Consider the following 27,167-nt stretch of genomic DNA (forward strand, 5'->3'; position numbering starts at 1 on the left):
CAGGAGGGGGGTTAGCATTATGAACACACCTGTGTGAAATTGACGCGTATTGGAAATAGACGGGTTTCCATCCGGACTTTTAAAAATACTGGAAAGAGGAAGGTTGATTGACTAACTCCTTCTGAGGAACGGTTCTCATATCTCTTCAGGTAATTATCTTGGGACCTGCCAGGCTGGGTAAACAAAGTGATTGATAACTTTTCGGGGTTTATTTTAAAGAATAACTCCAGAGATTGTAGGTGTTGTGCTTTCAGGAGATTTGACTCTGTGAGTTCAGTGGGGTTGTGTGTTTTTTTCCTGCATGGTTTCATGTTTCATGCTTGTTTGGCCCTTGCTAGATGGGTAGTGATAAAGGGATTCCCCACCCCGCACAAAAAGACTAGCTATTTTTAGTGTCAACAGACTTGACTCTGTGAAATGTCACTGCAATTTATTTATTTACTAACTATTCTCCTGTTAGGAGTTGGCTCAAATGCACCATGACTCTTTTCTTTAAACGCTTACTCCTTTCTCTTTGTCCCCACCCCCAAAAAAGGGGGTGATAAGGAATACTACTCCCCCCAAATTCTGAGAAATTTGGAAATGGATGTGGCCAAAGATTTCATTGCTAAAATCAGTTTTCAGCTTGCTCGGTGTTTGTAAGAGCAATATGTGTTCCTTTTGAAAAAGAGCTCAATTTTCCGTCCGACTTCTCCGGTTAAAATGATATTTCTCCCCATTTATTGCCGAAATCTTTAACTGAACTGATCTACCGATATCATTTAAAGTGTGTGTGTGTGGGGGGGAAACACTTACCATCCTGATGTTTCCTCTTTTGCTTGTCCACAGGTGCCAGCTTTTTACAAGAGGGAGCCGACGCAAAGAATTCTCCACTTTTCTGCTAAAGGGAGACCACTTCTCCATTTCCACCAACGGCTGAAATTTGCGAAATTTCCTGGTGGTTGGATCAGAGGACTCCTCTTCCCCGGCCTCCATCCCTTCCTTTCCCACCACATCCTTGCTCCCGGACAGACCATGCCATGATGGGCGGACATTCTATTTAAACAGCCAGCATCGACGGTTCCGAGGTGAATCTCTTGGCTGGGTGCTATGCAGACTCTCTGGGTATTCGCCGTGGCCTGGCTGCTTGCCGGGGAGGCCAGTGCCGGGACATGGGATGTCAAGAGCCCAGCATCCTTCCGCTTGGACAGCAGAGCGCCGCCGCCCGGCAGGATCCAGGAATCGGCTCCAGACACGGATGTGAGTAGCGAAAGCGTCACGGTCTCCTTCCAGGCATGGAAGAACGTTCCCTTTTCGCGGTACACGTTTGTAGTCTGTGCATGATTCATTTGTTTTATTTTATTTAAGTAAGAATACAGCATTGGACTGATCCCTACCTCTCTTACTCAAGAGGCTTAAACCAGTTCAACTGTTAATCCAGTTTAGCAGGCATTCCATTTTCCTTGGGAACGAGTTATTCTATGCAGTGGTGAGCAAGGTCTAGGTATCTGTAACAGATTCCTCTCAATACCTTCCCCGGGCTTGAATTTGGTGTATGTGTGAAACCATGATAGTTAAACTAGTCTAATAGATGTTTATTTTATTTATTTATTTATTTCATTTCTATACTTCCCAGTAGCCAAAGCTCTCTGGGCAGTTCACAAACATTTGTAGTGTACATAAGAACATCAGAAGAGCCCTGCTGGATCAGACCAAGGGTTCATGTAGTCCATTATTATTATTATTATTATTATTATTATTAATTGCATTTTTATACCGCCCAATAGCCAAAACTCCCTGGGTGGTTCCCAAAAACTAAAACCATTCAAAGTATGAAACAAACAGTATAAAATACACATTAAAAACTGATTAAAACATACCATACATGATTAAAACATAAACCTCCTAAAAGCATTCTAAAATTTTACTGGATAGGCCTGCTGGAATAGATCAGTCTTTATTGCTTTTTTAAATTCTAAAAGACTGTCAAGTTAACCAATCTCCTCTGGCAGGCCGTTCCACAACCTGGGAGCGGCAGAAGAGAAGGTCCTCTGGGTAACAGTTGTCAATCTAGTTTTGATTGACTGAAATAGATTCTTCCCCAAGGACCTGAGTGTGCAGGGCGCATTGTATGGGAGAAGGCGATCCTTGCAGGTAGCCTGGACCCAAATCATGTAGGGCTTTAAAGGTGATAACCAACATTTTGTACTTCGTCCGGAAACTAATTGGCAGCCAGTGAAGAGATTTTAAAACTGGTGTAATGTGGTCACCCCTAGGTGTACTGGTGACTAGCCTGGCTGCCATATTTTGGACTACCCTATTTCTTCGATTCTAAGACACACTTCCCCCCCCCCCCCCGTATAAACATCTTTAAAAATGGGGTGCGTCTTAGAATCGCGGGTGTGTCTTAGGGTTTTTTTTTTTCTGTTGATGGTACTGAAATTAGTGTGCATCTTACAATCGATGGCGTCTTACAATCGAAGAAATACGATAATTGAAGTTTCTGAGCTGGGCACAGAGGTAGCCTCATGTAGAGCGCATTGCAGAAGTTGAGTCTCAGAGTTACCATTGTTCACACAGTGGCCAACCAGCTGCCCATGGAGAGCCAGTGTGGTGTAGTGGCTAAAGTGTTGGAGTGGGAATCGGGAGATCCGGGTTCTAGTCCCCACTCAGCCATGGAAACCTACTGGGTGACTTTGGGCCAGTCACAGACTCTCGCCCAACCCACCTCGCAGGGTTGTTGTTGTGAGGATAAAATGGTGAGGTGGAAGATTATGTACGCTATGTTAGCAGTTTGAGGGTCAGACCACCCTCTTAGGCGCTTCTGTGTCCTCCCAGGCCTAGACTACTGCTCTGTGCTCTGCACGAGCCTCCCCTTGAAGACTGTTCAGAAGCTCCAGCTGGCGTAGAATGCAGCAGCCCCACCTCATAATGGGGCTAGGCAATTGGGGACATAACACCACACCAGTGTTCTGGTATCTGCACTTGGCTCCCTCTCTACTCAACCGAGGTGTTGGTTATTCTCTGCAAATGCAGGGTGGGTGGGTTTGCTACCGAAGTCTTGGCTGGGCTTTCTAGCCATTTGTGATCTCTGAAGACCTCTTGTTATTTTGACGTGTGCAAACTACTTGGGAGAGAGCCGGCATCTCTTGTCATTCGTCCGGGGGTTTCGAGAAGGGAAGAAACAGCAAGGAGTTTCTTCCAAACAGGGCAAAAGATTCCTTTGATTTCCCTTCCGCCTCTGCGATGCTGCATACAGTTCAGAGGTTCTTTCTAGAGCTGTGCTCTGCTCCGATTCGGATCCCCGAATTGGGAGTGGAGCGACCCAATCCACATCCGCTAAGGGTGGATCCGAATCAGGTCGGGGGAGCTGTGGATCGAGGCAAAGCGAATCACTTCGCCTCGTCCGGAGCTCCAAACCCAGGTAAGTGTGGGGGAGGGGGGCTTACCTGCCTCCGTCGTGGTCACATAACATGTATTTCCCCTCTTAATTTCCTGCCAATCCCAATCTCTGGACTCTGGCCCACTGTGAAGGATCGCCTTCTCTCGTATGGGTTTGCCCGTGTTTTAAGATCTTACTCTGAAGCCTGGTTCTGACTGAAACCTGGAGTAGCTTTCAGTGACAGGGCCTCCTTGGTGGTGACGTCCCAACTGTGGAAAGCACTTTCCTGGCGCCTTCTACTTCTTTGATCTTAGGCGCCACGGTTTGTTAACCACGAACAACCCACAGTTCACATCCCATCAACAAACCGTGGGTTCTTTTCATGGGCGGTTTGCGGTTCACAAGGCATGGTTTCTCAGCGCGGCGGGGTTCAGACAGCACAATCATCTCCTTTTCGATGACAAGCCACGGTTCGACAACAACCCCCGCCCAACCCATACTCAGCCGTTGAGCATGGGTGATTGTGTTGTGTGAACTCTGTCAGTGGAAGGCAAATACCTCTGTGTCCCCCACCCCACCCCACCCCACTGGTCTTAAATGGTCTTTTTTCCTCTCTGTCCTCCAGTGCAGGGAGGTCGTGAAACGGAATCGCTCTGAACGCTGCACCTTTGTCCAGAACAATCCAGACTGCCAGATGGACGGCGGGTTTCTCAACTACCTCAATGGCGTCTATTGTGTCTTCTCAGCTGCTCTCCAACCTCTGGCAGTGACCCTCTATGTAAGCACTAAAGCAGAGCGCGGGGGGGGGCGGATTGAGTCGCCGCCCCCCGTTCCTTTCCTGTCGGTCATAGGCAGGTCTGGCCAATGTGATGGGATCTCTGTCTTCAGGGGGACCAAGGTGACAGAATTGCCTCTGTGAGGGGCAAGTGGCAGCGGCCGCCGGGGCTTCCGAATCTAGTGAGTCCTTCCAGCAGGTGCTGGGGACTTGGCATCTGCCGGAGAAGGGCGAACCCTGGTGCGGGCCCTGTGCTCAGTCGTGATGGGACCCAGCATCAGCTCTGCTGAAATTCCTCTTCCCTCCTCGTTCCTTTTTCCTTGTGTGTCGTGCCTTTTTAGATTGTAAGCCAGAGGGGTTTTCCGGGAGCGTCTTGGGTTACTGATTGTGCTGAAGGAGCCCTTGGTGAAGTGTCTTCCAGTGCAGCCCCCCAATACCCGCCCGCCCCCCTCTCCCAGCAGGTTTACCTAGCAGCGGTGGTGGGTAATGGTAGTGCTCTGATCGACGCCAGATGCTGAGGCAACCATTTTGATTTCCCACATGCCCAGGTGTGACATTGCGTTGGGGGAACAGTGCCTCACCGCCCTGTGCTGATGGCAGGGCCCGAGACAGGCTGCACTGAGGGAGATGAGCGGGGGAATTCAGGTCGTTCTACCAGCCTGCCTGAGAAAACCTCCCTCATGAAGGCTTCTTCTCCCTCAGCTATCATCACCAGCAGGTTGGGCTGAGGAAAAGGAGAAGCAGGAACAGGGCCCTTCCCTCAGCCCGGCTGAAAGAACTTATTGTTCCCCTCTTCCCTCCCCGTTCCTTTTTCCTTGTGTGCCGTGTCTTTTTAGGTTGCAAGTTTGAGAGGGCCAAGAGTCTCGATTGACTGATTTAATGTCAGCCGCCTTGGGAGCCTTTTTGTTTTTTGTTTTAGGAGCGGCATCAAATACATTACTCTAACAAGTGGACCGATAATACTGGCCCCTACTGGGGCCCTGGCATATGCCCGAGGATGCCATATGCTGGCGCCAAGCCTGCTGAGTTCAACTCTAAGCCTGCACATGGTGCTAACGATAGGTTGGGGAATTTTGAGTAAGAATTGAGGTGCGGGGGGTGACACCCAGACACCACTTGCTATGGGGAAGGAGATGTACCAAGCGCAGAAAATCCACACTAGTTTCACCTCTTAGAAGAGGAAGTGCTCTTTTTTGGTGGGTGTGTGTGGAGGAAGTGATGCTGCCACGGCTGAGGAGCAGCTTTCGGAGGGTCGAGCACGTGGCAGAGAAGTTGCTGTTTCAGCACCAATGTTGGAGGCCGTGCCCTTTTGTGGCTTTCACCAGAGGCTGCTGCACTCGCTCTGCTTGTGCCAAGGCAAGACCTGTCCTGCGCTCTCTTCAGGCGTTCAGCGATGACCCAGCCAAGGGGCCGGCGTGAATCCCTCAAGCCTTTCGCGGCTTGGAGGGAGAAGTACTTAAAACACAAAAGGTGAACCTCTACACAGCTTGGGACCACAATACCTGATGGAATGCCTCTCCCAACACTAACCTACCCGCTCACTGTACTCAACATCTAAGGTCCTCCTCCGAGTGTCTACTCCGAGGGAAGCTCGGAGGATGGCAACAAGGGAGAGAGCCTTTTCGGTGGTGGCCCCCCAATTATGGAATGATCTCGCCGATGAGGCTCACTAGGCGTCAGCATTGTTATCTTTTCGGCGCCAGGTCAAGACTTTTCTCTTCTGCCAGGCATTTAACAGCATTTAACAACATATGCTAAGTTTGTTTGTTTTTTAATGGACCCCAAAACTGTTGTTTAAATAGATACTGTTGTTTTTATATTTTTGGTGGTTTTAAAATTTTGTATACTGTTTAATGTTCACTGTTTTTAACTTTTGAAACCGCCCAGAGAGCTTCGGATATGGGGTGGTATATAAATTTAATAAATAAATAAATATCCACCCAGGAAGCCAAATCACTTTCCGGAGAATCTCACCCGGCAGGCCGACCCAGTCGAATTTTAAAATGTCTTAAAAGATTTTAGGATTTTAATAATGTATTGGTTTTATGTTTTTAATCAGTTTTATGTATTTTATATTTTTGTATTCAGTGTTGTTCCCCGCCTCGATCCAGAGGGAGAGGCAGGTCAGAAATAAATAAATAAATAAATAAATAAATAATAGTAATAATAATAATAATAAATAGTAATAATCCAGCGGTGGGACCAAAGGAAAAATTGGTGCTGGCAAAATGGTGGTCCCCAACGCCCCCACACGAACAGTCTATTTTAGCTTAAAGATCTTACTGGCAGAAACAAAGGCGTTGGAAATGTTTTAGGATTGAGAATCGGGGGTTTTTTCAAATGAGACGGAATTTTTTTGCAGTGCGGGGGAACTGTTTTGTTTGATCCATGAATTCGAGGCTAGACTGGATGGCCTTGGGGGCGTCCCGTGACACTTTTCATGACACCCTGACGACTCTTTGGTTTCTTGCAGGCTCTGTGGCTCCTTTACCTATTTGTCATCCTTGGCGTCACAGCTGAGAAATTGTAAGTAGCCTCCATTCTGCTTCTAGCCCCGTATTTTAAAAAAAGGAACACCGCCATCTTGTCTGTGCCGGCGTTCAAAGAGGACTTGGGGAAGCGTTTGAGCAGGGCTGGGGAATCCCCTGTCAGCCTCAGAGCCCGATTTCATTTCGGAAAAGCTCTCAGGGTCGGGTTCTAGGGATGGGCGGGGCCGAAAATACAAAGGATCCCAGCGTATTAGAGCTGAAAGCTTTTGCTGCCAATAACTAAGCCATAAGAGAGGCATTATGTAAAGCCATATGGCAGATTGTCTTGTTTTATTTTATTCTGTACAGCGCCATGAAAATTGATGGCGCTTCATAAATATTGATAATATTAATAATAATAATTTTCAGTCTTTTAGAAAAGAGGAAGAACTGCCCAAAAGCTGGGGAACCACCAACGGATTGGTGGTTAGATGAAAAGGGGCGGGGCCAGAGAATGTGGGTGTGGTCATCTGGCCGACCCTCGATGGCCAATTTTGACCCCCAAGCCTGAGATTCTGCACCCCCTGGTAGAAGTGGAGGAGGTGTGGGGAGGGATGTCATTTTTGGATCCTTCTGTACATTAAAAATCTCGGGTGGGGAACGTGGTGCTGCACCCCCCTCCAGATGTTGTCAGACTACAACTCCCATAATCCTTACCATTGACTCTGTTGTCTGGGGGTTTTGGGGAGTTGCAGTTCAAAATACCTGGAGGGCCACAGGCTTCTGGCGGCTTGCTTTTAACTGTTGAGTTTATTGTCTATATATTTGTAAATATTTGTAGAATTCATTTATTTGTTTGGCATCTAAGTGGGGAACTTAGAATCTAGAGCTGCACCCTTTGAATCTGTTAATCGCTTCGCAACTTCTGCTGCTCCCAGACTGTGGAACGGCCTGCCGGAGGAGATTCGTCAACTTGACAGTCTTTTAGAATTTAAAAAAAGCAATAAAGACTGATCTATTCCAGCAGGCCTATCCCGTGAAATTTTAGAATGTTTTCAGGATGTTTTAAAGATGTTTTAATCACGTATGGTATGTTTTAATCCGTTTTAATGTGTATCTTATATCATGTTTTTATACTGTTTGTTTTATACTTTGAATTGTTTTAGTTTTTGTGAACCGCCCAGGGAGCTTCGGCTATTGGGCAGTATAAAAATGCAATAAATAATAATAATAATAATAATAATAATAATAATATAATGTATCCCAACGTGATCTTTTTGTTGCCTTTGTTGTTGGGTTCCATTTCCATTTTTTGTTTTGTTTTCCTGCCCTCTTAAGTTGGGGGGCTGTCTGCAAGGAGGGGAAATTGGCCTGAGTCTGTTGGAGCGGGGAGAGTCAATGCAGCAGAAAATTCTAACCTTCTCTCTCTCTCTCTCCTTCCGCCTTAAGCTTCTGCCCTAACTTATCCGCCATCTCCACCAAACTGAAGTTAGCCCACAACGTAGCAGTATCCTTACATGAATTTGTTCCCGGCGCAACGTAGAGCTGTCAGGACGGAGAAACTCATTGCGGAATCTTCCGTTCTTCTGTATCAAACCTGGAATGCGGCCTGAAACACGCCGGTGGGGCACTTAGAATCTAGAGCTGCACCCTTTGAATCTGTTAATCGCTTAGCAACTTTTACGGAGCAATCCAGCGCTTTCAAAATTAAGCTTCTGAAAGCTGGGGATCTGTTCTATCCTTTGGAAGTCAGGGAGGCCCGGCTTCCTGTATTTTTCCTTTGTCCACGGACAGAGAAAAAATAATTCCCGCCACCACCCCCGTATTGCTGTCAATAGGAGGGAATCATTTATAAATGTTTCCCCAGGAACGGGGGACATGATTTGGATCTGACCCGTGGCCAATCCTTCCCTGCCCACTGGAACATCGCCGCCGCAACCATTACCCCGTTCCCGAGTTCTGAGTGCTGTCCTTGAGGTTTCCGTCATGGCTAAAAGCGAACTCATTCCGAGCGCCGGGTTTTCTGTAGTGCAAACGGTGACATCCACCCACACGAGGAAACTCTCCACAAGTTTGGGGGGACCTCTAAAGTTTTCGGAAGTACGAAAACAAAACCTTTGGAAAAGTATTACTGAAGTACTGGGGGAGCCCCTGAACGGACCACAGTCTGCATGCTCACTGGCCACGGACTAGATTGGGAGGGAGAAACCCAGTGGGATGGGGCAAAGGACTAGAAACTTGGTTTATGTAAAATGCGATTCTCAGGCAGCTGAATTGTGTGTCAAAGACGGGGCCCCTGCGTTCATTGCGGTTTGGCCGAGGATGGGATGCACATGGGTCCTTGTGAAGTAGTGGCCCCGTGGCTCCTGAAAAGGGGGTATTTTGCAGAAAGGGAAGCTGAGGCACAGGCGAGCCCTGCCCAAGGTGTTACTTGGACCTTCACGAAGAGGCTCTAAAAAGCAGGTGGAGAACGGGAAGCGCAAAACGGGCTTCCTCTTCTCGTCTTCCGTTACGTCCCCCTCTGTTCTTGATGGTTCAGTGAGCCTGGCGGCAAGTAGATGTATTTATTTATTTATTTATTTATTTAAGGATTTTTATGCCGCCATTCAGCCAAAAAAGGCTCTCACGGCAGCTTACAAAAGTACTTCTTGACAGTCCCTGCCCACAGGCTCACAATCTAAAAGACATGACACAAAAGGAAAGGGGATTGGGAGGGAGGAGGAGGAGGGGGGAAAGGAAAGCAAATTCAGGCACTACAATCTTAGTTGGAAAGTTCAGCAGTTACAGGAGACAGCAGGAGGGAGGGGGCTCTCAGCTGGAGCTGGACCCAGGCACGGTGGAGAGGTGCCTGGCTGCTGCTTCCTCCCACACTGGTGGCCTCTGCAGAGACAGTTGGTAGCAGGAGGGAGGGGGCTCTCAGCTGGAGCTGGACCCAGGCACGGTGGAGAGGGGCCTGGCTGCTGCTTCCTCCCTCACTGGTGGCCTCTGCAGAGACAGTTGGTAGCAGGAGGGAGGGGGCTCTCAGCTGGAGCTGGACCCAGGCACGGTGGAGAGGTGCCTGGCTGCTGCTTCCTCCCTCACTGGTGGCCTCTGCAGAGACAGTTGACAGCAGGAGGGAGGGGGCTCTCAGCTGGAGCTGGACCCAGGCACGGTGGAGAGGGGCCTGGCTGCTGCTTCCTCCCTCTCTGGTGGCCTCTGCAGAGACAGTTGGTAGCAGGAGGGAGGGGGCTCTCAGCTGGAGCTGGACCCAGGCACGGTGGAGAGATGCCTGGCTGCTGCTTCCTCCCTCACTGGTGGCCTCTGCAGAGACAGTTGACAGCAGGAGGGAGGGGGCTCTCAGCTGGAGCTGGACCCAGGCACGGTGGAGAGGGGCCTGGCTGCTGCTTCCTCCCTCTCTGGTGGCCTCTGCAGAGACAGTTGGTAGCAGGAGGGAGGGGGCTCTCAGCTGGAGCTGGACCCAGGCACGGTGGAGAGATGCCTGGCTGCTGCTTCCTCCCTCACTGGTGGCCTCTGCAGAGACAGTTGACAGCAGGAGGGAGGGGGCTCTCAGCTGGAGCTGGACCCAGGCACGGTAGATGTACCCTGGGGGACACCCCCTCCTCCCCGCCCAATTCCACCAGAGCAGTAGGACCACCCGCCCCGTACCGGACAAGCTGTCGTGTTTTGTTTTCCTTAGCGCTGTCCTCCATGGTGTCACTTTTCTGGCCTTCGGGAACGGCGCACCCGATGTCTTCAGTGCCGTGGTGGCTTTCTCCGACCCCCGGACAGCTGGCCTAGCGGTTGGAGCTCTCTTCGGTATGGGCAGCCCGACCCGTGATTTGCCCTCCTCATGCCTCGCTCTACGTCCTGCCTGATTGGGTTGGGCTCTGTCTGTTCTGTCTCTTCCTCCCGTGGGTCTCTCTCCAGCCATCAGGCAGGGGAGAAATTGATTTGGTTCACATTCCATTGCAAACCTTCCTCATTCCCAGTTCCGGGATCAATGCTTGCGATTCTTCTTCGTTATTTGCCCTCTGCCTGATATTGCGATCCAGTTCTCCAACTGCCAAACGCGTAGCAAACCACGCGTCCTTTAGGAGAAACCCGTACAAATTTTCATGCCGACTGTTTGTTTTGTCAAATGTGGGCACTGAAATGGAAACGGGGTGGAGCAAACTTTAGATTGGAAGAATGGGGGGTTTCCAGGAGGGAAGCGCTTCTCACTTGTGGCATCACTGCTGGAAAAAGTTCAAGGACCCTCCTGTCTAATTTCACATGAGGGTGCGAATGAGAGCCGAAATTCGGATGCTAATCTGAACTGATGGGCAATCGTGTTACATTGGAATTTCTCTCAGCCCTACAGCCGGGAAGAAAGAAATCTGTTGACCCTTTGGGGTACTTTACGTATTACCTTACAGTAATGCAATTAGGTAATTTTAATTTAATTTTTAATTTAATGCAAAATGAGGGCTGGCTGCCTTTCAGGGCAGAAGCCCTCCCAGGGCGGCTTAAGCAGTTTATTTATGTATTATATTTATATCCTGCCTTTTTTCCTCCAAGGAACCCAAGGCGGCATACAAAATCCTCCTCTTCCATTTTATTTTATCCTCACAACAACCCTGTGAGGTAGGCTGAGTTGAGAGTCTGTGACTGGCCCAAAATCACCCAGTGTGTTTCCGTGGCCGAGTGGGGATTAGAACCCGACTCTCCCAACTGCCAGCTCTACACTTTAGCCACTACACCCCACTGTCTCAATTATTAAAAGGGATAAAAACATAAGCACAATAAAAAAGCAATAAAAACAGCAATAAAAGCCAACAATATTATTATTTATTATTATTATTTATTTATATAGCACCATCAGTGTACATGGTGCTGTACAGAGTAAAACAGTAAATAGCAAGACCCTGCCGCATAGGCTTACAATCTAATAAAATCATAGTAAAACAATAAGGAGGGGAAGAGAATGCAAACAGGTACAGGGTAGGGTAAGCAGGCACAGGGTAGGGTAAAACTAACAGTAGAAAGTAACAGTAGAAGTCTGCACAACATCAGCAGCAATGAAAGTAGTCATATCATGAGAAAGCCAGAGTAAAATAATATGTTTTCAAGGCCTTCTTGAAAGACTGCAATGATGGAGCAGGTCAGACCTCCGATAGCAGCTTGTTCCAAAGGTGTGGGGCCACTGCAGAGAAGGCCCCGTCACATGTGATCAGCCACCTCCTTGCTCTCACGGGTGGGCAGACGAGAAGAGCCTCTCTTTCTGATCTTAAAGTGTGGGCAGGCTGATATGAGCGAAAGCGGTCCTTCAAGTAACTTGGTCCCAAGCTGTTTTAAGGCTTCAAAGTTCAAAACCAGCACTTTGAATCGGGCTTGAAAACGCACCGGCTAGCCGTGCAGCTGGCGCAGTATAGGCACCATGCAATCAAGTTGCCTCGCCACCCCACCCTCCACACCAATACTCGGACGTCCAAGTTTCTGAACTGTCTTCAAAGGCCGCCCCAGGTACAGCTCATTACAGTAGTCCAGCCTCGATGCGATGCATGCATGAATAACTGCAGCCAGACAGGCTGGAGAGACTCTGGATTTAATAGTCTTCTGCCCGCTAGCCCTCTTTAGATGGTAATGTGTATTATTTCACTTCAAAATGTAGTAAACCCTCTCTGCTGTGTTCGGGGCCTCCCTCCTGCTCAGTTTTGCTGCGTGGGAGCCCTGAACACCTGTCCTAAAATCCTACCCCAATGGTGCCATTGCTGTGCACATCAGGAGTCAGGATTAACAGTGCCTGGGAGTTCCACCAAGTTTCCTGATTTTTCCCCCCCTGTGTTGATCTCTTGCCTGTCTTCCTGGCACTGTTGTGCATAGGTGTGGGAGAGGGTTGCTTCCTGAACCTAACCTGGGAGTACGCCCACCTCTCTTTTCCTGCAGGGGCCGGCATCTTCGTCACCACCATCGTCGCAGGGGGCATCGCCCTGGTGAGGCCTTTCACGGCCGCCTCCAGGCCGTTCCTCAGGGATGCCGTCTTCTACATGGTGGCTGTCTTCTTGACCTTCGTGGCACTGTATTTTGAGGAGGTCACGCTGGCGGAAGCCCTGAGTAAGTCCAAAGGTCCACCTCAGCCCGGCCTCCAATGGCGGATGTCCCCAGAAAACCAGGGCTCTTCCTTCACTGCCATTGCCCTTGGACAACTTCAGGGGGTCCGTAGCCCACTTTGTATCCCTTGACCCTTTCGCAAAATAAATTGCTGGTTTGCCACCGAATTTCGGCAGCAAGCCATTACGGAGCGCAAAAAAGGGTCAAATTTAGCCTGTTCTTCAGTTCATCCATGGATTGATTTTTCTTTGCTGCCATGAATTTTGGCAAAGGCCTCGGAACATGCTATTCCTAGGTTTGTTCGCCTCTTGGTCTGTCTATTCCTCTAATTCGTTCATCTTATCTTATATCTTGATTCAGCATTTCTAGCACCAAGAAAAGCCTTTTAATTGGAGCCAAAGGGCACATTTAGCTTCCTTACAAGCTACGAAGGCCTCAGCCTGAGCTGGCCTCCCCATTAGCACCCTCCTACCCATGCTCCCCAGCAACTGGTGTATATAGGTTTTCTGCCTCGGGTACTGGAGATAGCTCACAACCATCAGGGCTAGTAGCTATGGATAGCCTTCTCCTCCAGGAATTTATCCAACCCCCTTTGAAAGCCATCCAAATTGGTGGCCCTCACGACATCTTGTGGTAGTGAGTTCCATAGTTTAACCGTGTGAAGAAGTCCTTCCTTTTCTCTGCCCTTCATGGGATGACCCCGTTGGGTTCTAGTATTATGGGAGAGAGAGAGAAAAATGATTAGGGATAAGGCACGGTGGCAGCGGTTGGTGTGCAAAGGGACGGGAGATCGGCTATTGTGAAAGAATGTGTTTCCCTCTGCAGGTTATCTCGGACTCTACATCTTCTATGTCCTAACGGTTGTGATCTCTACGTGGCTCCACAAGCGGCAGCGAAGGGAGAGGCTGGCCCCTCCCAGTCCTGGAGAACCAGGTGAGGGGCAGGGCGCCAGGAATCCATAGGCCTTTGCGTTTTGCATGCAGAAGTCCCCAGGTTCGATTCCTGACGTCTCCGGCTAAATGGATAAGGCTGGAGGTTATGGGTAAAGACCCCGCTGTGCCTAAGAGCTGACGCTGCTCAGAAACTTCTTTTAACCTGAGGGATGAATTTTAGCAAAGCTCTCCCAGGGGTGGGTGAGGCCCAAATTTCAAAATCTTGTGCCTGTTTAGATGGGGAAAGTCCTACACGTCCCAGCGTTCCACAGATCGAAATGCTGGGAGTTGTTGTACTTTCTCCTCCTCCCCATCTAAACAAGCATGGGATTGGTTTTATTTTATGTCCGAATCAGGGCTGTACACAGCAGTATTTGTCAAAAAGGCAACAAAGGAGAGGGCCTTTTCAGTGGTGGCCCCCCAATTCTGGAACGATCTCCCCGACGAGGCTCGCCCGGTTGCCAACATTGTTATCTTTTCAGTGCCAGGTCAAGACTTTTCTCTTCTCCCAGGCATTTAACAGCATATGTTGAGTTTTTATCTGATCTCAAAATAGTAGTTTTAAATGAATACTGTCTGTTTTTATGCTTTTTATGGTTTTTAAATTTTGTGTATTGGTTTTTACTGTTCAATGTTTTAATCTTTGCAAACTGCCCAGAGAGCTTCGGCTATGGGGCAGTATATAAATGTAATAATAATAATAATAATAATAATAATAATAATAATAATAATAATAATAATAATAATAAGCCTTTCCCTCAGACTATGGAAAAGAGATTACATTTAATCTGTTATGGTGAAGAATTCTCTGTCTCTGACCCTGTTCAGACAACACACTAAGCCACTTTGGTGAAGCATTTTAAGCTAAACATTAGTGCATAGTGTGTCATGTGAACCACTTCTAACCATGGTGGCAACATAACCATGGTTTAAACACGTTCACTAACCATTTGCTGCAAAAGGGTTAGTGGCCTAGCCATGGCTTAGCTTGTGTTGTCTGAACAGGCCTGGTAAGTAGGTTTATATCAATCGTGTTTCTGTTTAATTATTTACTTTCATTCTGTGGGCTTGTTCAATCTTGTTTTGGAAAACTGATAACATATTTAAAAACAAATAAAAATAAGCATGCATAGGATTGGAACTTAAAATTTGAAGCCTTGGGGGAAGTATTTCAACTTTTTAGAATGGGGGGCGGGGAAGTGAGGCAGGTGGCTACCAGGTGGAGGGCCTTCTCTGCTGTGGCACCCTGGCTGTGGAATGAGCTCCCTAAGGAGGTTCGCCTGGCACCTACACTATATTCTTTCAGATGCCAGGTGAAGGCCTTTTTATTCTCTCAGCACTTTAACAGCCTGTCAATTCAATTTTAACTTTGCTGTTTTAAATTTGAATTTTAAATTTGCATTTCTGCACTGCTGCTGATTTTATCCTGGTTGTGCTTTTATATTGTATTTTATATCATGCTTTTATACTGTCAGTTTTATACTTTGAATGGTTTTAATTTTTGTGAACCACTTAGGAAGCTTCGTCTATCGGGCAGTATAAAAATGCAATCAATCAATCAATCATTCAAATTGCATTAAAGTCACGCAATTACCAAACGATCATGGGTGGAGCTAGGGAAAGGGGCGTGGCTGGTTTGGGAACTCACGAGGGCAGGATTTCGCCTCTAGGTATGAATTTCCCCACCCTTGCCATGGTGGGTTAGATAGACCCAGAAGGCCTGTTCAGACAACACGCTGAACCATAATGTTTAGCTCTAAATGCTATAACCCTGTTCAGACGACACACAGGCTTAGTGTGTCGTCTGAACAGTGTCGTAGCCTGACGTCATAGAAGGTAGCGTCTTAGGTTCCAAATGTATTCCACCCCCTTCCTCTTAAGTAATTCAGGATCATGTTGTTTGCATCGCCAACAGCACTTCCTAAATCTCAGTATTTGTCTTTCGGCAGAGCTTCCAACGGACTCCGATGATGGAGATGCCTCCAGCGTCAGTGCAGGTGACTACGGTGAGTCCAATGCAAGATTGCCGGTCATTGCCTAAACTCTGGCGTGGGCGGAAGTTAGATCTGTTGCTAGTTCTCCGGTGATTTGCAGTCAGCGGGCACGGATTTCAGGCTCCCGGTTGTCTTACCGATAGCAGCGACCACACAATATTTATTGTAAATAAATATTCTTAGTATTTTTGATTATTTACTTATTTATTCCATTTCTATACCACTGTCCTGGGATGGTTCGCAGTCATTACAGCCATAAAATACCAGTTCATAAAATACAATGTACAAACTTTAGAAGTTTAAAACTGCAGAATAAAAATAAAATAAAAAGTAATAACTAGCTAGAAGCTAGTGGCAGTGCAGAGACTTAAAATAGGAGCTGAAAGACGAAAATGATGATATGACAACGACAGTTTATATCTTCAATGTGTGGTTCTCTCTGTTTTATTCTCGTGATAACCCTGTGAGGTAGGTTAGGGTAGGCTGAGAGATGGTAAATTTGTTTCCCCCAACCTGCTGCCCTCCGGACGTGCACAGCTGGCTGGGGCATGCTGTTAGAGGTAGTCTAGCACATCTGGAACGCAGTAGTTTGGGAAAGGCTGTGATAGATAGCTCAAAGTATTATTAGAATGTAAGCCTATGTGGCAGGGTTTTGCTATTTTATTGTTTTACTCTGTACAGCACCATGTACACTGATGGTGCTATATAAATAAATAACAACAACAACAACAATAATAATAATAATAATAAAATCACCCAACGACCTTGCTGCTAGTAGCAATTTGGCTGCATTGGGATCCCTGGAGTTGGGGAGTTTAAATCCTCCACTCTCCCATGATTCCGACTCCACTGAATAGAAGTGTGCAAACAGGACTATTCTCCGCTGATGCCTAGCCGGGCAGGGCTCAGCAGGCCGCAAGGAGTGTGGCCAAGGGGTACAGGTTGACCACGTGTGCCTTGGAACTTGCAAATGCCTGGCTGGGTCAGGTGAGGAGCCGGGATGCTCTGATGTCCCCATATCAGGCTCATTTCTCCCTTCCTGTGTGCAGGAGAAGAATACCAACCCTTGCTGCCCTCGGAAGAGAGTACACTCCAGATCTTAACGCACTCCATGAATCCCCTGGATTACAGGAAGTGGAGGAGGAAACCCTGCTACTGGAGGGTGCTCAAGGCCTGCAAGGTATTTTATTTGTTTTCCTTCGATTTATTTATTGCATTTATATGCCTCCTTTCTCCTCTCCCCTACAAGGAACCCAAGGTAGCTTACATGGTCCTCCTCCTTTTCATTTTATCATCACAACAACCCTGTGAGGTGGGCACAGATGAGAGTCAGTAGCTGGCCCAAAGTCACCCAGGAAACTTCATGGCCCAGTGGGGCCTAGAACCCAGATCTCCTGATTCCCAGTCCATCATGTCCACCACTATGAGGAGTCTCTAAAACCCTCCACTGGCCCAGAATGCACCAAGAAGCTCCACAATTGGTAGCTCACAACAACCCTGTGAGGGAGGTCAGGCTCAGAGTCAGCTAGTGAGCTTCACAACTGAGTGGGGACTAGAACCCGGATCTCCCAAGTCCCAGTCCTACACTCTCAGCACTACACCACACTGGCTTTCTCACTGCCTTTGGTCCCATGCCCAGTACCAGTTTGTGGTTTCGCCCCCGTGGCCCTTAAAAGCTCCGGTCTCCTTTCATAGCAGACACCTTTGCTATAATCCTAACAAAGGGCAAAGCTAAGAACATGGGGACAGGTACTGGCAGAGGAAACAATAGGGCCTGCTCCAGTTTATTGGTGTATTACATTTATATTAATTCGACTGGGTCGGCCTGCCGGAAGAGATTCTCCAGAAAGGGATTTGGCTTCCTTGGTGGATATTTATTTATTTATTAAATTTATATACTGCCCCATAGTCGAAGCTCTCTGGGCTGTTTACAAAAGTTAAAAACAGTGAACATTAAACAGTATACAAAATTTAGAAACCACCAAAAATATAAAAACAACAGTATCTATTTAAACAACAGTTTTGGGGTCCATTAAAAACCAAACAAACTTAGCATATGTTGTTAAATGCTGTTAAATGCTGTTAAATGTAATACTCTGCTACAAAGTTATTAGCCAGAAGCCCAGTCTGTGCAATAACTAATGAGGTTGGAAAATCTCCCATAAACCTCAATCATAAAACCTCAACAGGTGGCCCACGGGTACCCCGTTTTAACCCCTTCTCTTACCTCCTCAGTTGCCGGTGGAGGTCGTGCTGCTGCTGACAGTGCCCATTGTGGACCCCGACCGGGAGGACCAAAACTGGAAGCGGCCCCTGAACTGCATCCACCTGGTCACTGCCCCCCTTGTCTGCATTCTCACACTGAAGTCTGGAGCATGTAAGTGTCCAATTTTCCCCCAAATCTGGCTTTTGTTAACTGTGTGTGTAGGCAGGAGGATTGACTCAGTCCGGAATCTCCACCACCACCCCCTTTTTAAATGGACCCCAAAAATTTGTGGAAATATCTTTGTGTTCTTTTTTAAATTATTCTTCTTCGGGTCGGGTTTTCGCAGTTGCGCAACTGTGCACCTCCGCCTGACATACCCTATTTCTTTGATTCTAAGACGCGTTTTCCCCCCCCTCATATAAACATCTCTAAAAAGGGGTGCGTCTTAGAATCGCGTGTGTATCTTAGGGTTTTTTTTCCTGTCGGTGGTACTGAAATTAGTGTGCGTCTTACAATCGATGGCGTCTTACAATCGAAGAAATACGGTAAATAAATAGGCTTGCCTGGTCAATTGCCGTGTATGTTTCAGCTGTCAAGCAGAACCAAGGGCAGCATGAAACATACAAGGCAAATGAAAAGACATGGCTGCATATTGGCTGATTTGACAGCCGTTGACAGGTGGGGCAAAGGGTCAAGATTGCCCCCTTAGCAAAGTGATCCCCAGGGTTATAAGTGCACTGACCATTGGGGGGGGGATGTCCCCTGCTTCCATTCTACCCCTACCTGAGTTTCCAGCAAGATCTTTTCAGAGAGATCTACACTCCATCCCCTTTTCACAGCTCCGGTTACTGCGACGGCTTCCTGAGAGTTTGAGGCACTCAAAAAGTGCTGTGTAAATGCTTCTTATTACACCGCTGCCCTCTCCTTTTCCTAACGGACAAAACCGAATGGGCTGCGGCAGATCCTGTCTTAAGAGGGCTTGAGTAACGGGCCCGTTTCTCTCTTTTTCTCCATGTCTCTTGCAGATGGTCTTTACAAGATCCAGGGCGTCTTCCCGGTCTGGGGCCTGGTGATCCTGGGGGGGTCTTTCGTGGCTGTGATCATCTTCTGCACTACAAGGAACGAAGAACCCCCCCGGTACCACTATGTGAGCATTGGAGGGTCTGGGGACTGTTGCTGCTGGTTGAATCTCTCTTGTTGAACCCTTTGGTCCTACTTTCTGGCAGCACGGCTGGAAAATGGGATGAATGAGGCGGTTGAGAAGTGTGGCATGGGTTAGTGGCACACGCCCGTGGCAGGACCCGTGAGTCACTGGCGTTTCCAGCCCTGATAGCTACGTGCTACCTCCAGTATCAAACACAGTAAGCCTGTGTTGCTCCTCAGTTTCAGGACAGATCAAAAGAAGGACTTCTTCACACCGTGCATAGCTTAAACGATGAAATTCGCCACCGCAGGATGTGGTGATGGCCACCAATTTGCATGGCTTTCAAAGGGGGTTGGATAAATTCCTGGAGGAGAAGGCTATCAATGGCTACTAGTCCCAAAGGCTATGTGCTACCTCCAGAGTCAGAGGCAGTACGCCTATGTACTCCAGGTGCTGAGGAACATGGGCGGGAGGGTGCTGTTGCACCATGTCCTGCTTGTGGATCCCTGGTTGACAGCTGGTTGGCCACTGTGAGATGAATAGATACAGGGAAAAAGCACCACTGAACAAGTAACACCTCTCCTGACGTGAATATACCCGGTCACTACGTTCAACATCTAAGGTCCTCCTCCGGGTGCCTACTCCGAGAGAGGCTTGGAGTGTGGCAACGAGGGATAGGGCCTTTTCAGTGGTGGCCCCCAGACTGTGGAATGATCTCCCTGATGAGGCTCGCCTGGCACCAACGCTGCTATCTTTCCGGCGCCAGGTTAAGACTTTCCTCTTTGCCCAGGCATATGGCGGCATATCCCAGCAGATCTCATGATAGCAGATCTAATTACCCACATGTTTTAGTTTTTAATCGGTTTTTAATGCTTTATGTGTGTATGTTCTGTGTTTTAGAGTTTTAAATTTTGTATACTTGTTTTTACTTCAATTTTAGAATTTCTGTAAACCGCCCAGAGAGCCCTGGCTATGGGAGCGGTATATAAGTGTAATAAATAAATAAATAAATAAATTAAGTAAGAAACAAGAGACGGGCTTCTGGTGCTACTGAAACAGTTAAAATTCTTTAATAATTCTTGTTTGTATATAAAATGCTCAACGTTTCGGATTTGATCATCCTTCCTCAGGAGCTACGAGAGATGAAATTTGTACAATCAAAAAAGAATTTGAATTAAAAATGCAAACAGACATGGAGAACAACACTTATCTAAACTTTTGTTCACAGCTTTGTTGTTTTCTAACCAAGATTTGTTTTTTATATATAAAATCTGCAGCAAAGGCCTACAGTCAATGATTTAGTTTGAGTATTAAACTCTGACTGCGAAAATTGTCGTTTTTATATGTAAAAAACAAATCTTTGAGCATTTTACATACAAACAAGAATTCTTAAAGAATTTTAACTGTCTCAGTAGCACCAGAGCCCGTCTCTCGCTTCTTATTTGGCCACTGTGTGAACAGAGTGCTGGACTAGATGGACCCTCGGTCTGATCCAGCAGGGCTCTTCTGATGTTCTTACATTCGAAAGATTTTTAGGGAGCAGGGCCAGGTAAGATCCTGAGGACCCACCACCGGCTGGAACAGGTAGCCCTGGGACAGACAGGTCCAGCAAAAGGCAACCTTTCGTATTCATGCATTGATCTGTGTGTGTGTTTCCCTACTGCAACAGTTTTTTGCCTTCTTGGGCTTCCTGGTCAGCGCCATGTGGATCAACGCCGCGGCCACAGAGGTGGTGAACATTCTGAGGACATTGGGTGTGATCTTCCGTCTGAGCAACACCGTCCTGGGGCTGACGCTGCTGGCTTGGGGGAACAGCATTGGGGGTGAGTAGGAAGCCTGGTTACACGTAGACCTATGGTGTTATTCGTTAGGTTTACGTCCCGCCTTTCCTCCAAGGAGACAGGTGGTATAGTGTGGGGTAGTGGCTAAAGTGTTGGACTGGGAGTCGGGAGATCCGGGTTCTAGTCCCCACTCGGCCGTGGGAACCCATTGGGCGACTTTGGGCCAGTCACAGACTCTCAGCCAAACCTACCTCACAGGGTTGTTGTTGTGAGGATAAAGATGGAGAGAGGGAGGATTATGTATGCCGCCTTGAGTTCCTTGGAGGAAAAAATGCAGGATATATATGCAATAATATAAATAAATAAAGGCAAAACTGAAGTACTTTGGCCACCTAATGAGAAGACAGGATACCCTGGAGAAGATGCTGATGCTAGGGAAAGTGGAAAGCAAAAGGAAGAGGGGCCGACCAAGGGCAAGATGGATGGATGATATTCTGGAGGTGACAGACTTGACTTTGGGGGAGCGACGGCCGACAGAAAGCTCTGGCGTGGGCTGGTCCATGAAGTCACAAAGAGTCAGAAGCGACTGAACGAATAAACAATGAAGATAAATAAATAAAATAAAATATATGGTTTTCTCTTTCCCTGCCCATTCTGTCCTCACAACAACCCTGTAAGGTAGGTTTGGCAGGGCGTGTGTGCGGAGGGGGGGGGGAGAGGGCTCTGGCCCAGCTACCTTGTTGGCTGAGTGGGGATTTGAATGCAGGTCCTGCACCGGCATGATAACCCAGCAGTATCTCCTGCTTGGTGCCAGATCCAGCCCTCCTAGGGCCCCAATCCATCCCCAGACGGCCACACACACCCCCTTTGCTCTAGCCTGTTGGCCCCAACTGCTGATCACTTGGCTATTTCCTGCCGCTTCTGCTGTTTTCTCTCGATTCTGAAAACTAAAAACACCTCGCCTGAGGCTTTCTTTCTGGCAAGAAGGGCTTTGAGCTCCAACGCACTGGTATTTCGGGACCCAACCCTTCTGCCACCCCCTGGAATGCAGACCCCACCAGCTCCCATGAAATGGAATCCCCCTCCCCCCCCCCCCCCCCGCTTTAACCACTGTCCCATACTGCCCCAGGATTCTGTCGCGGCTAATGCAGAGAGAACACGTCGGTTGGTGTCGTTGCTTCAGGCTTGGCCCGGTTGCGGTGATGCCCTTTCCTGGAGCAAGCAGGCTCTTCCGCTCTTGAGGATAAAGGATTTCTAGGTTGGGCAACCAAATGGGGAAATTTGGCTTGGGACTTCCTGGCATAGCTAGACTTCAAAGGCTAGTGGGGTTGAGGGGGGGGGGGAGATGGACAGCCAGTGGTAGAACTAATGCATCGTATTGGTGAAAGCCTGAGCTAGGAGCTCTGAAGCAAGCAGAACTGGTGTAGCCGAGGGCCTGAGCCGCAAATTGGGAAGTCTCTGCTCTGAGTATCAGCGACAAACCTCACTCCGGCTCCCCCTGCAATACGGGGATGATAGTGACCAGGCTTACAGGGTTGAAAGGATTCCTAGGAGGTAATGTATGAGAAGTGGAAGTCGAGGGAGGACTCTGGTTCAGTGGTTGAGCACTTGCTTTTTATGCCGAAAGCGTTCCCAGTTTTTGGGGTTTTGTGTTTTTTTAAAAAAAGGATCTGACCAGCAGGTGATGGGAAAGTCCACGCTGTGCTTGAGAGGAGCAACAAAGTCATAGTGGTCGATACCGGTTACAAATCAAGTTCCTAAGTGTTAGAGGCATTCAGAGGATGGGTTCACACAACACAGCAGCCCGTACTTAAGGTTGAGTGTGGGTTGTTGTTGAACCATGGTTTATTATTGAAACATGGGTTGTTGGGTTGTGTGAACCCAGCTGTGCAAACAAATTCAAGAACATAAGAACATCAGAAGTGCCCTGCTAGATCAGACCAAGGGTCCATCTAGTCCAGCACTCTGTTCACACAGTGGCCAACCAGCCTTCGGCCAGGGATGAACAAACAGCACATGGTGCAACAGCTCCCTCCCACCCATGTTCCCCAGCAACTGGTGCACACAGGCTTACTGCCTCTGATACTGGAGGCAGCACACAACCATCAGGGCTAGTAGCCATGGATAGCCTTTGCCTCCAGGAATTGATCCAACCCCCTTTTGAAGCCATCCAGATTGGTGGCCATCACTACATCTTGTGGTAGTGAGTTCCATAATTTTGCTTTGCGCTGTGTGCATAGTTCAAGGTTGAGGATTGGGTTGAGTTTGGGTTATTGTTGAAACTTGGGTTGTGTGACCCCAGCTGCCTAACAAACCATGGTTTGTTCACCAACAACAACCTATGAAGAGAAGCCATGGTTTGTTGCTGGGCTGTGAACTATGGGTTATTTGTGGTGAATAGGCCATGGTTTGTTAGTGCAGCTGGGCTCACACAACCCAACAACCCACGTTTGGACAGAAATGAATTTGCTCCAATGGATCCAATATCTTGGACTTATCCTGTATCCATCGATTCTCTTCCTGCACTCCCTTTCCCTTTCGTTCTTGCAGACACTTTCTCTGACCTCACCATGGCTCGGCAGGGATATCCCCGGATGGCCTTTTCAGCCTGCTTCGGAGGCATCATCTTCAGTATCCTTGGATGATAACGTAGGCTGGTCACGGTTTCCCAGTCGGCCCAGGGGTTGCAGACCTCAGGAAGGCTGTGGTGGACACAGCTCCATCTTGGAGTTGACTTACATCTTGCATGGGTCCCCGGGCCGGTTAGATACGTCAGCTTCTTGATACAAAGCTTCTTGATTGGCTGTATGGACGTCTTCTTGCCCTATCATAAGAAGAGTCCGGCTGGATCACGCCAAAGTTCCATCCACTGCTTCTGAAAGTGGCCATCCAGAGGCCTCGGGGGAAGCCCCACAAGTATGGCCTAAAGCAGTGGTGTGGAACCTCTTCCAGTGAATTCAATTTTGGAGAGCCTCTCGGGGGCTGCGTTCCATTGGTGGGCGGGCCCAGAAGCAATGGAGGCGGGGTCAAAAATGCAGAAGAAACCAGCCTGTTGTAGCTTAAAGCTCTGGTCCCTAAGCCTTAGGGAAGGCATTTCAGATTTTTAGAATGGGGGGAAACTTCATCAAAGCCGGTTCCTCAGATGGCCCCTCCCCTCCCCTCCCCTGACCCCGCCCCCTTTCCCCAACCACAGATCATTCGTTGGTTTTCCGGCTTTGGGGAAATCTCCCCCCATTCTAAAAGGCTGAAATGCCTCCCCTAAGGGCTTCGTTACTGGCAGTAGGGGAGCTTTAGAACTAAAGCATGCTGGTATTTTTGACCCCGCCCCTTTTTGCCTTTGGTTCCGCCCACCACTGGAATGCGGCCCCTGAGAACGTCCCCAAGAGGGAATTTGGCTCTGGGGCCAAAAGAGCTTCAACGTCCCCCTGGTTTATATTGTGCAGCTAATTGACTGGGCCACTACTTTGCACCTGGCTTCAGCACTACCCAGGCCCTATTTTACACCTCCCCATGATAAAAAACACACACACATCCCCTCCATCACCGCCTGAAGTCTGCCCAGCCTGATCTTCTTTAAAGCAGTTGATTTTTGCTCAGTGTCTTAAAACCTGCTGCTTGGACTTCCTGCAGGAGATGGTTCCATTCCTGACGATCCGCCGGCTGGCTCAGATACACTGCCGCTCTTCGTGATAATCTGTTCTCAGCCTGGTTTTCTTGGCTTTTGTGGGGGGTGGGGGGGCTTGGGCAGGGGAGGGGCTGGGCAGTCAGTCACCCTCCCAAATACTCTTCCTGGCAGGATGGTCTCCTCAACTTGCTTGCAGATATGCTTGTAGGAGTGGGACTTGGCTGCCTGCTGCAGATTACAAGCAGCAAACTAGTAGTCAGGGTACGTATGGACTCTCGTCTGTTTTGTCGTCTCCTCCTCCTCCTCTTCCTCTGCTGCTGCTGCTTCTTCTTCTTCCTCCTCCTCCTCCGCCACCGCTTCTTCTTCTTCATTGTCCTCCTCCTCCAGTACCTTCTGCCACCCTGGTTGCCTGAAAACAGGCAGAGGAGAAGACACGGCCTCTGGACCATCTGGCAGGCACACATGTTGCTATCTTGTCTCCCATAAGATTTCTGGGAGGGGCTGTAGCTTGGTGGGACAGCCCTTGCTTTGCATGATGGAGTTCCTCAGTTCAGTCCTTGGTATCTCCAGTTAGGATATTTGTGTAGAAAGTGATGGGGAAACACCTTTTTTTTCCCGGTCCTCAAGATCCGCTCCCAATGCGGGGAGGAACACTTTTCACATTGTATTGTTTTTAGCTAATGTGTTTGTATTATTATGCTGATTGTGGTTTATATTGAATTCGTTTTTCTTTCTGTTATATTAATTAAGGGGTTTCTGTCTTTGGCCGTTTCAGAATCCAATATAAACTTCTCCTGTTGACCTTCAAAGCTTTTCATGGTCTAGCTCCTTCCTATCTCTCCTCTCTCATCTCACACTATCGCCCCGCTCGTGCTCTTCGCTCCTCTGATGCCATGTTTCTCGCCTGCCCAAGGGCCTCTACTTCCCTTGCTCGGCTTCGTCCATTTTCTTCCGCTGCCCCTTCCGCCTGGAACGCTCTTCCAGAACATTTGAGAACTACAAGTTCAACCGCAGCTTTTAAAGCTCAGCTAAAAACTTTTCTTGTTCCTAAAGCTTTTAAAACTTGATTTTGTTCTGACTTTATACTGTTAGTTTTACCCTACCCAGTGCCTGTTTACCCTACCCTGTGCCTGTTTGCATTCTCTTCCCCTCCTTATTGTTTTACTATGATTTTATTAGATTGTAAGCCTATGCGGCAGGGTCTTGCTATTTACTGTTTTACTCTGTACAGCACCATGTACATTGATGGTGCTATATAAATAAATAAATAAATAAATATAATAATAATAATAATAATAATAATAATAATAATAATAATAATAATAATAATAATGCAAATGACCCACAGGGGATCCCAGGAGCAGGCAGGGACGATCCCTCCATTTTCCTGGGTTAATCCTTAGGGGTAGAAAGGGCCTTTGTGTCTATGTGCGTAAGTCAGTTTGAGACTGCTTTTTGAGGAGAGAAGCGACACATAAAATAGGAACAACATACTGGCCCCGTTCAGACAACACGCTAAACCATGCTGCTTAACCACAAAATGGTTAACATTCCGTTAACCATTTTGTGGTTAAGCAGCATGGTTTAGCGTGTTGTCTGAACAGGGCCAATATAATATAGGAATCCTTCAGAAACTGGCCCTATCAAAATACATCCACACCAGCATCCAGAAAGCAGCCGTACTTAAAACATGTTCAATAACCAGGAAATTCCTGTATCCGTAAAAGACAAAGCCCGTCATGTTCATCTAGAAAAACTTCCACGAGTGTGAAAAAAGTGATGATGATTGATGATGATCTGCTTTCCCCATCTCTCTGTCCAGCTGGAATCGGAGGGCCTACTGGTGTGGATCCTGGCCGGGGCACTGGGTCTTAGCCTGGTGTTCTCTTTCGTCTCTGTGCCTGCCCAGTGCTTCCATCTGAGCCGAGGGTACGGCTGCTGCCTCATCGCCTACTACCTGGTGTTCCTGACAATTGCACTGCTGACGGAGTTCAAGGTGATCCGTCTTTCCTCCTTCTGACGAAAGGGGCCCTGTCATCTCGGACCTTGTTTACGTTGCCACAGGACAGTGATGGGGTTGCCAGGCCCCTTTCGATCAGGCTGCTGAACTTAAAAGACAATGCCTTGTAACCTACAGGCCGGTATCACTGGCGAAACAGGCCTGGTGGTTGGATTTGATTGTTGCTGCCAAAGGAAGGAAGACCGGCCCAAATCGGAGCCACCGTGGAGTTGCTGCAGACGTTAAAAGCATCACAAACTTAGCTGCGTTCAGACCTCTTGTAATCCAGGGATTGTTGGGCGAAATCAATCCCCAATCAGTATTAACTTTTCTAAGGAAAGGTGTCATAGAGATGTGGAATAGTGAAAAGCTTTTTTTTAAAAAAAAAGATTTATTTTTCAGGGGGTGAATTTTACTAGAAGCAGTTTTGAGATCCTGTCTTAACTAGGCTGAACGTGTTAAGGCGTCGATCGCCTCTGGTATGTACTTAATTCTTCGTTGCTTACGTGCGTCGGCCGTTATCGTTTTAAGAAGTGACAGCAACCTAAAGCCAAAAGATCTCCCTTGCGTGAAAATCAGACGATTCCCTCTATTTCTGATCTTCATGCGGTGAGTGCCGTTGTTCATTTAGCCCAGATGGTTCCATCCTTGCAAGCGGAAGGTGTCCGCACCCAGCCCACCCCTGCTTAGGGGACCGCAAAGGGGGAAACCAAAATGGCCCAGTGAGGGCTGAGCGCTCAGGGGCTCAGAAAAGCTGATGGGATGGGGTGGGGAGGAATGGAAAATGTGGCAGGCGGAACAGAATGGAGTCCC

At 48.1% G+C, this 27,167-nt stretch overlaps 1 protein-coding gene across 1 annotated transcript; it reads left to right on the top strand.

Moving 5' to 3' along the window:
• Positions 1–27,167, top strand: SLC8B1 (solute carrier family 8 member B1). Its single transcript, XM_063144355.1, has 16 exons — positions 1–149; positions 829–1,239; positions 3,987–4,139; positions 6,610–6,662; positions 8,054–8,111; positions 10,294–10,399; positions 12,509–12,676; positions 13,499–13,606; positions 15,555–15,611; positions 16,649–16,779; positions 17,835–17,976; positions 18,831–18,952; positions 20,619–20,772; positions 23,281–23,361; positions 24,552–24,616; positions 26,178–27,167. Exons 2-16 carry the CDS (start codon positions 1,090–1,092, stop codon positions 26,373–26,375), a joined length of 1,746 nt encoding a protein of 581 aa, XP_063000425.1. The 5' UTR covers positions 1–149; positions 829–1,089; the 3' UTR covers positions 26,376–27,167.

Source organism: Elgaria multicarinata, chromosome 18 (genome assembly GCF_023053635.1).
Source record: "Elgaria multicarinata webbii isolate HBS135686 ecotype San Diego chromosome 18, rElgMul1.1.pri, whole genome shotgun sequence".
In the NCBI taxonomy this organism is placed as follows: domain Eukaryota; kingdom Metazoa; phylum Chordata; class Lepidosauria; order Squamata; family Anguidae; genus Elgaria; species Elgaria multicarinata.

Excerpts from the sequence above, each read along its gene's own strand:
- SLC8B1 (XM_063144355.1), top strand. The coding sequence starts at position 1,090 with ATGCAGACTCTCTGGGTATTCGCCGTGGCCTGGCTGCTTGCCGGGGAG. Across the intron at positions 8,112-10,293 it reads AGTTAGCCCACAACGTAGCA|GGTGTCACTTTTCTGGCCTT; the intron begins GTATCCTTACAT and ends GCTGTCCTCCAT. Across the intron at positions 23,362-24,551 it reads CTTCGGAGGCATCATCTTCA|ATATGCTTGTAGGAGTGGGA; the intron begins GTATCCTTGGAT and ends ACTTGCTTGCAG.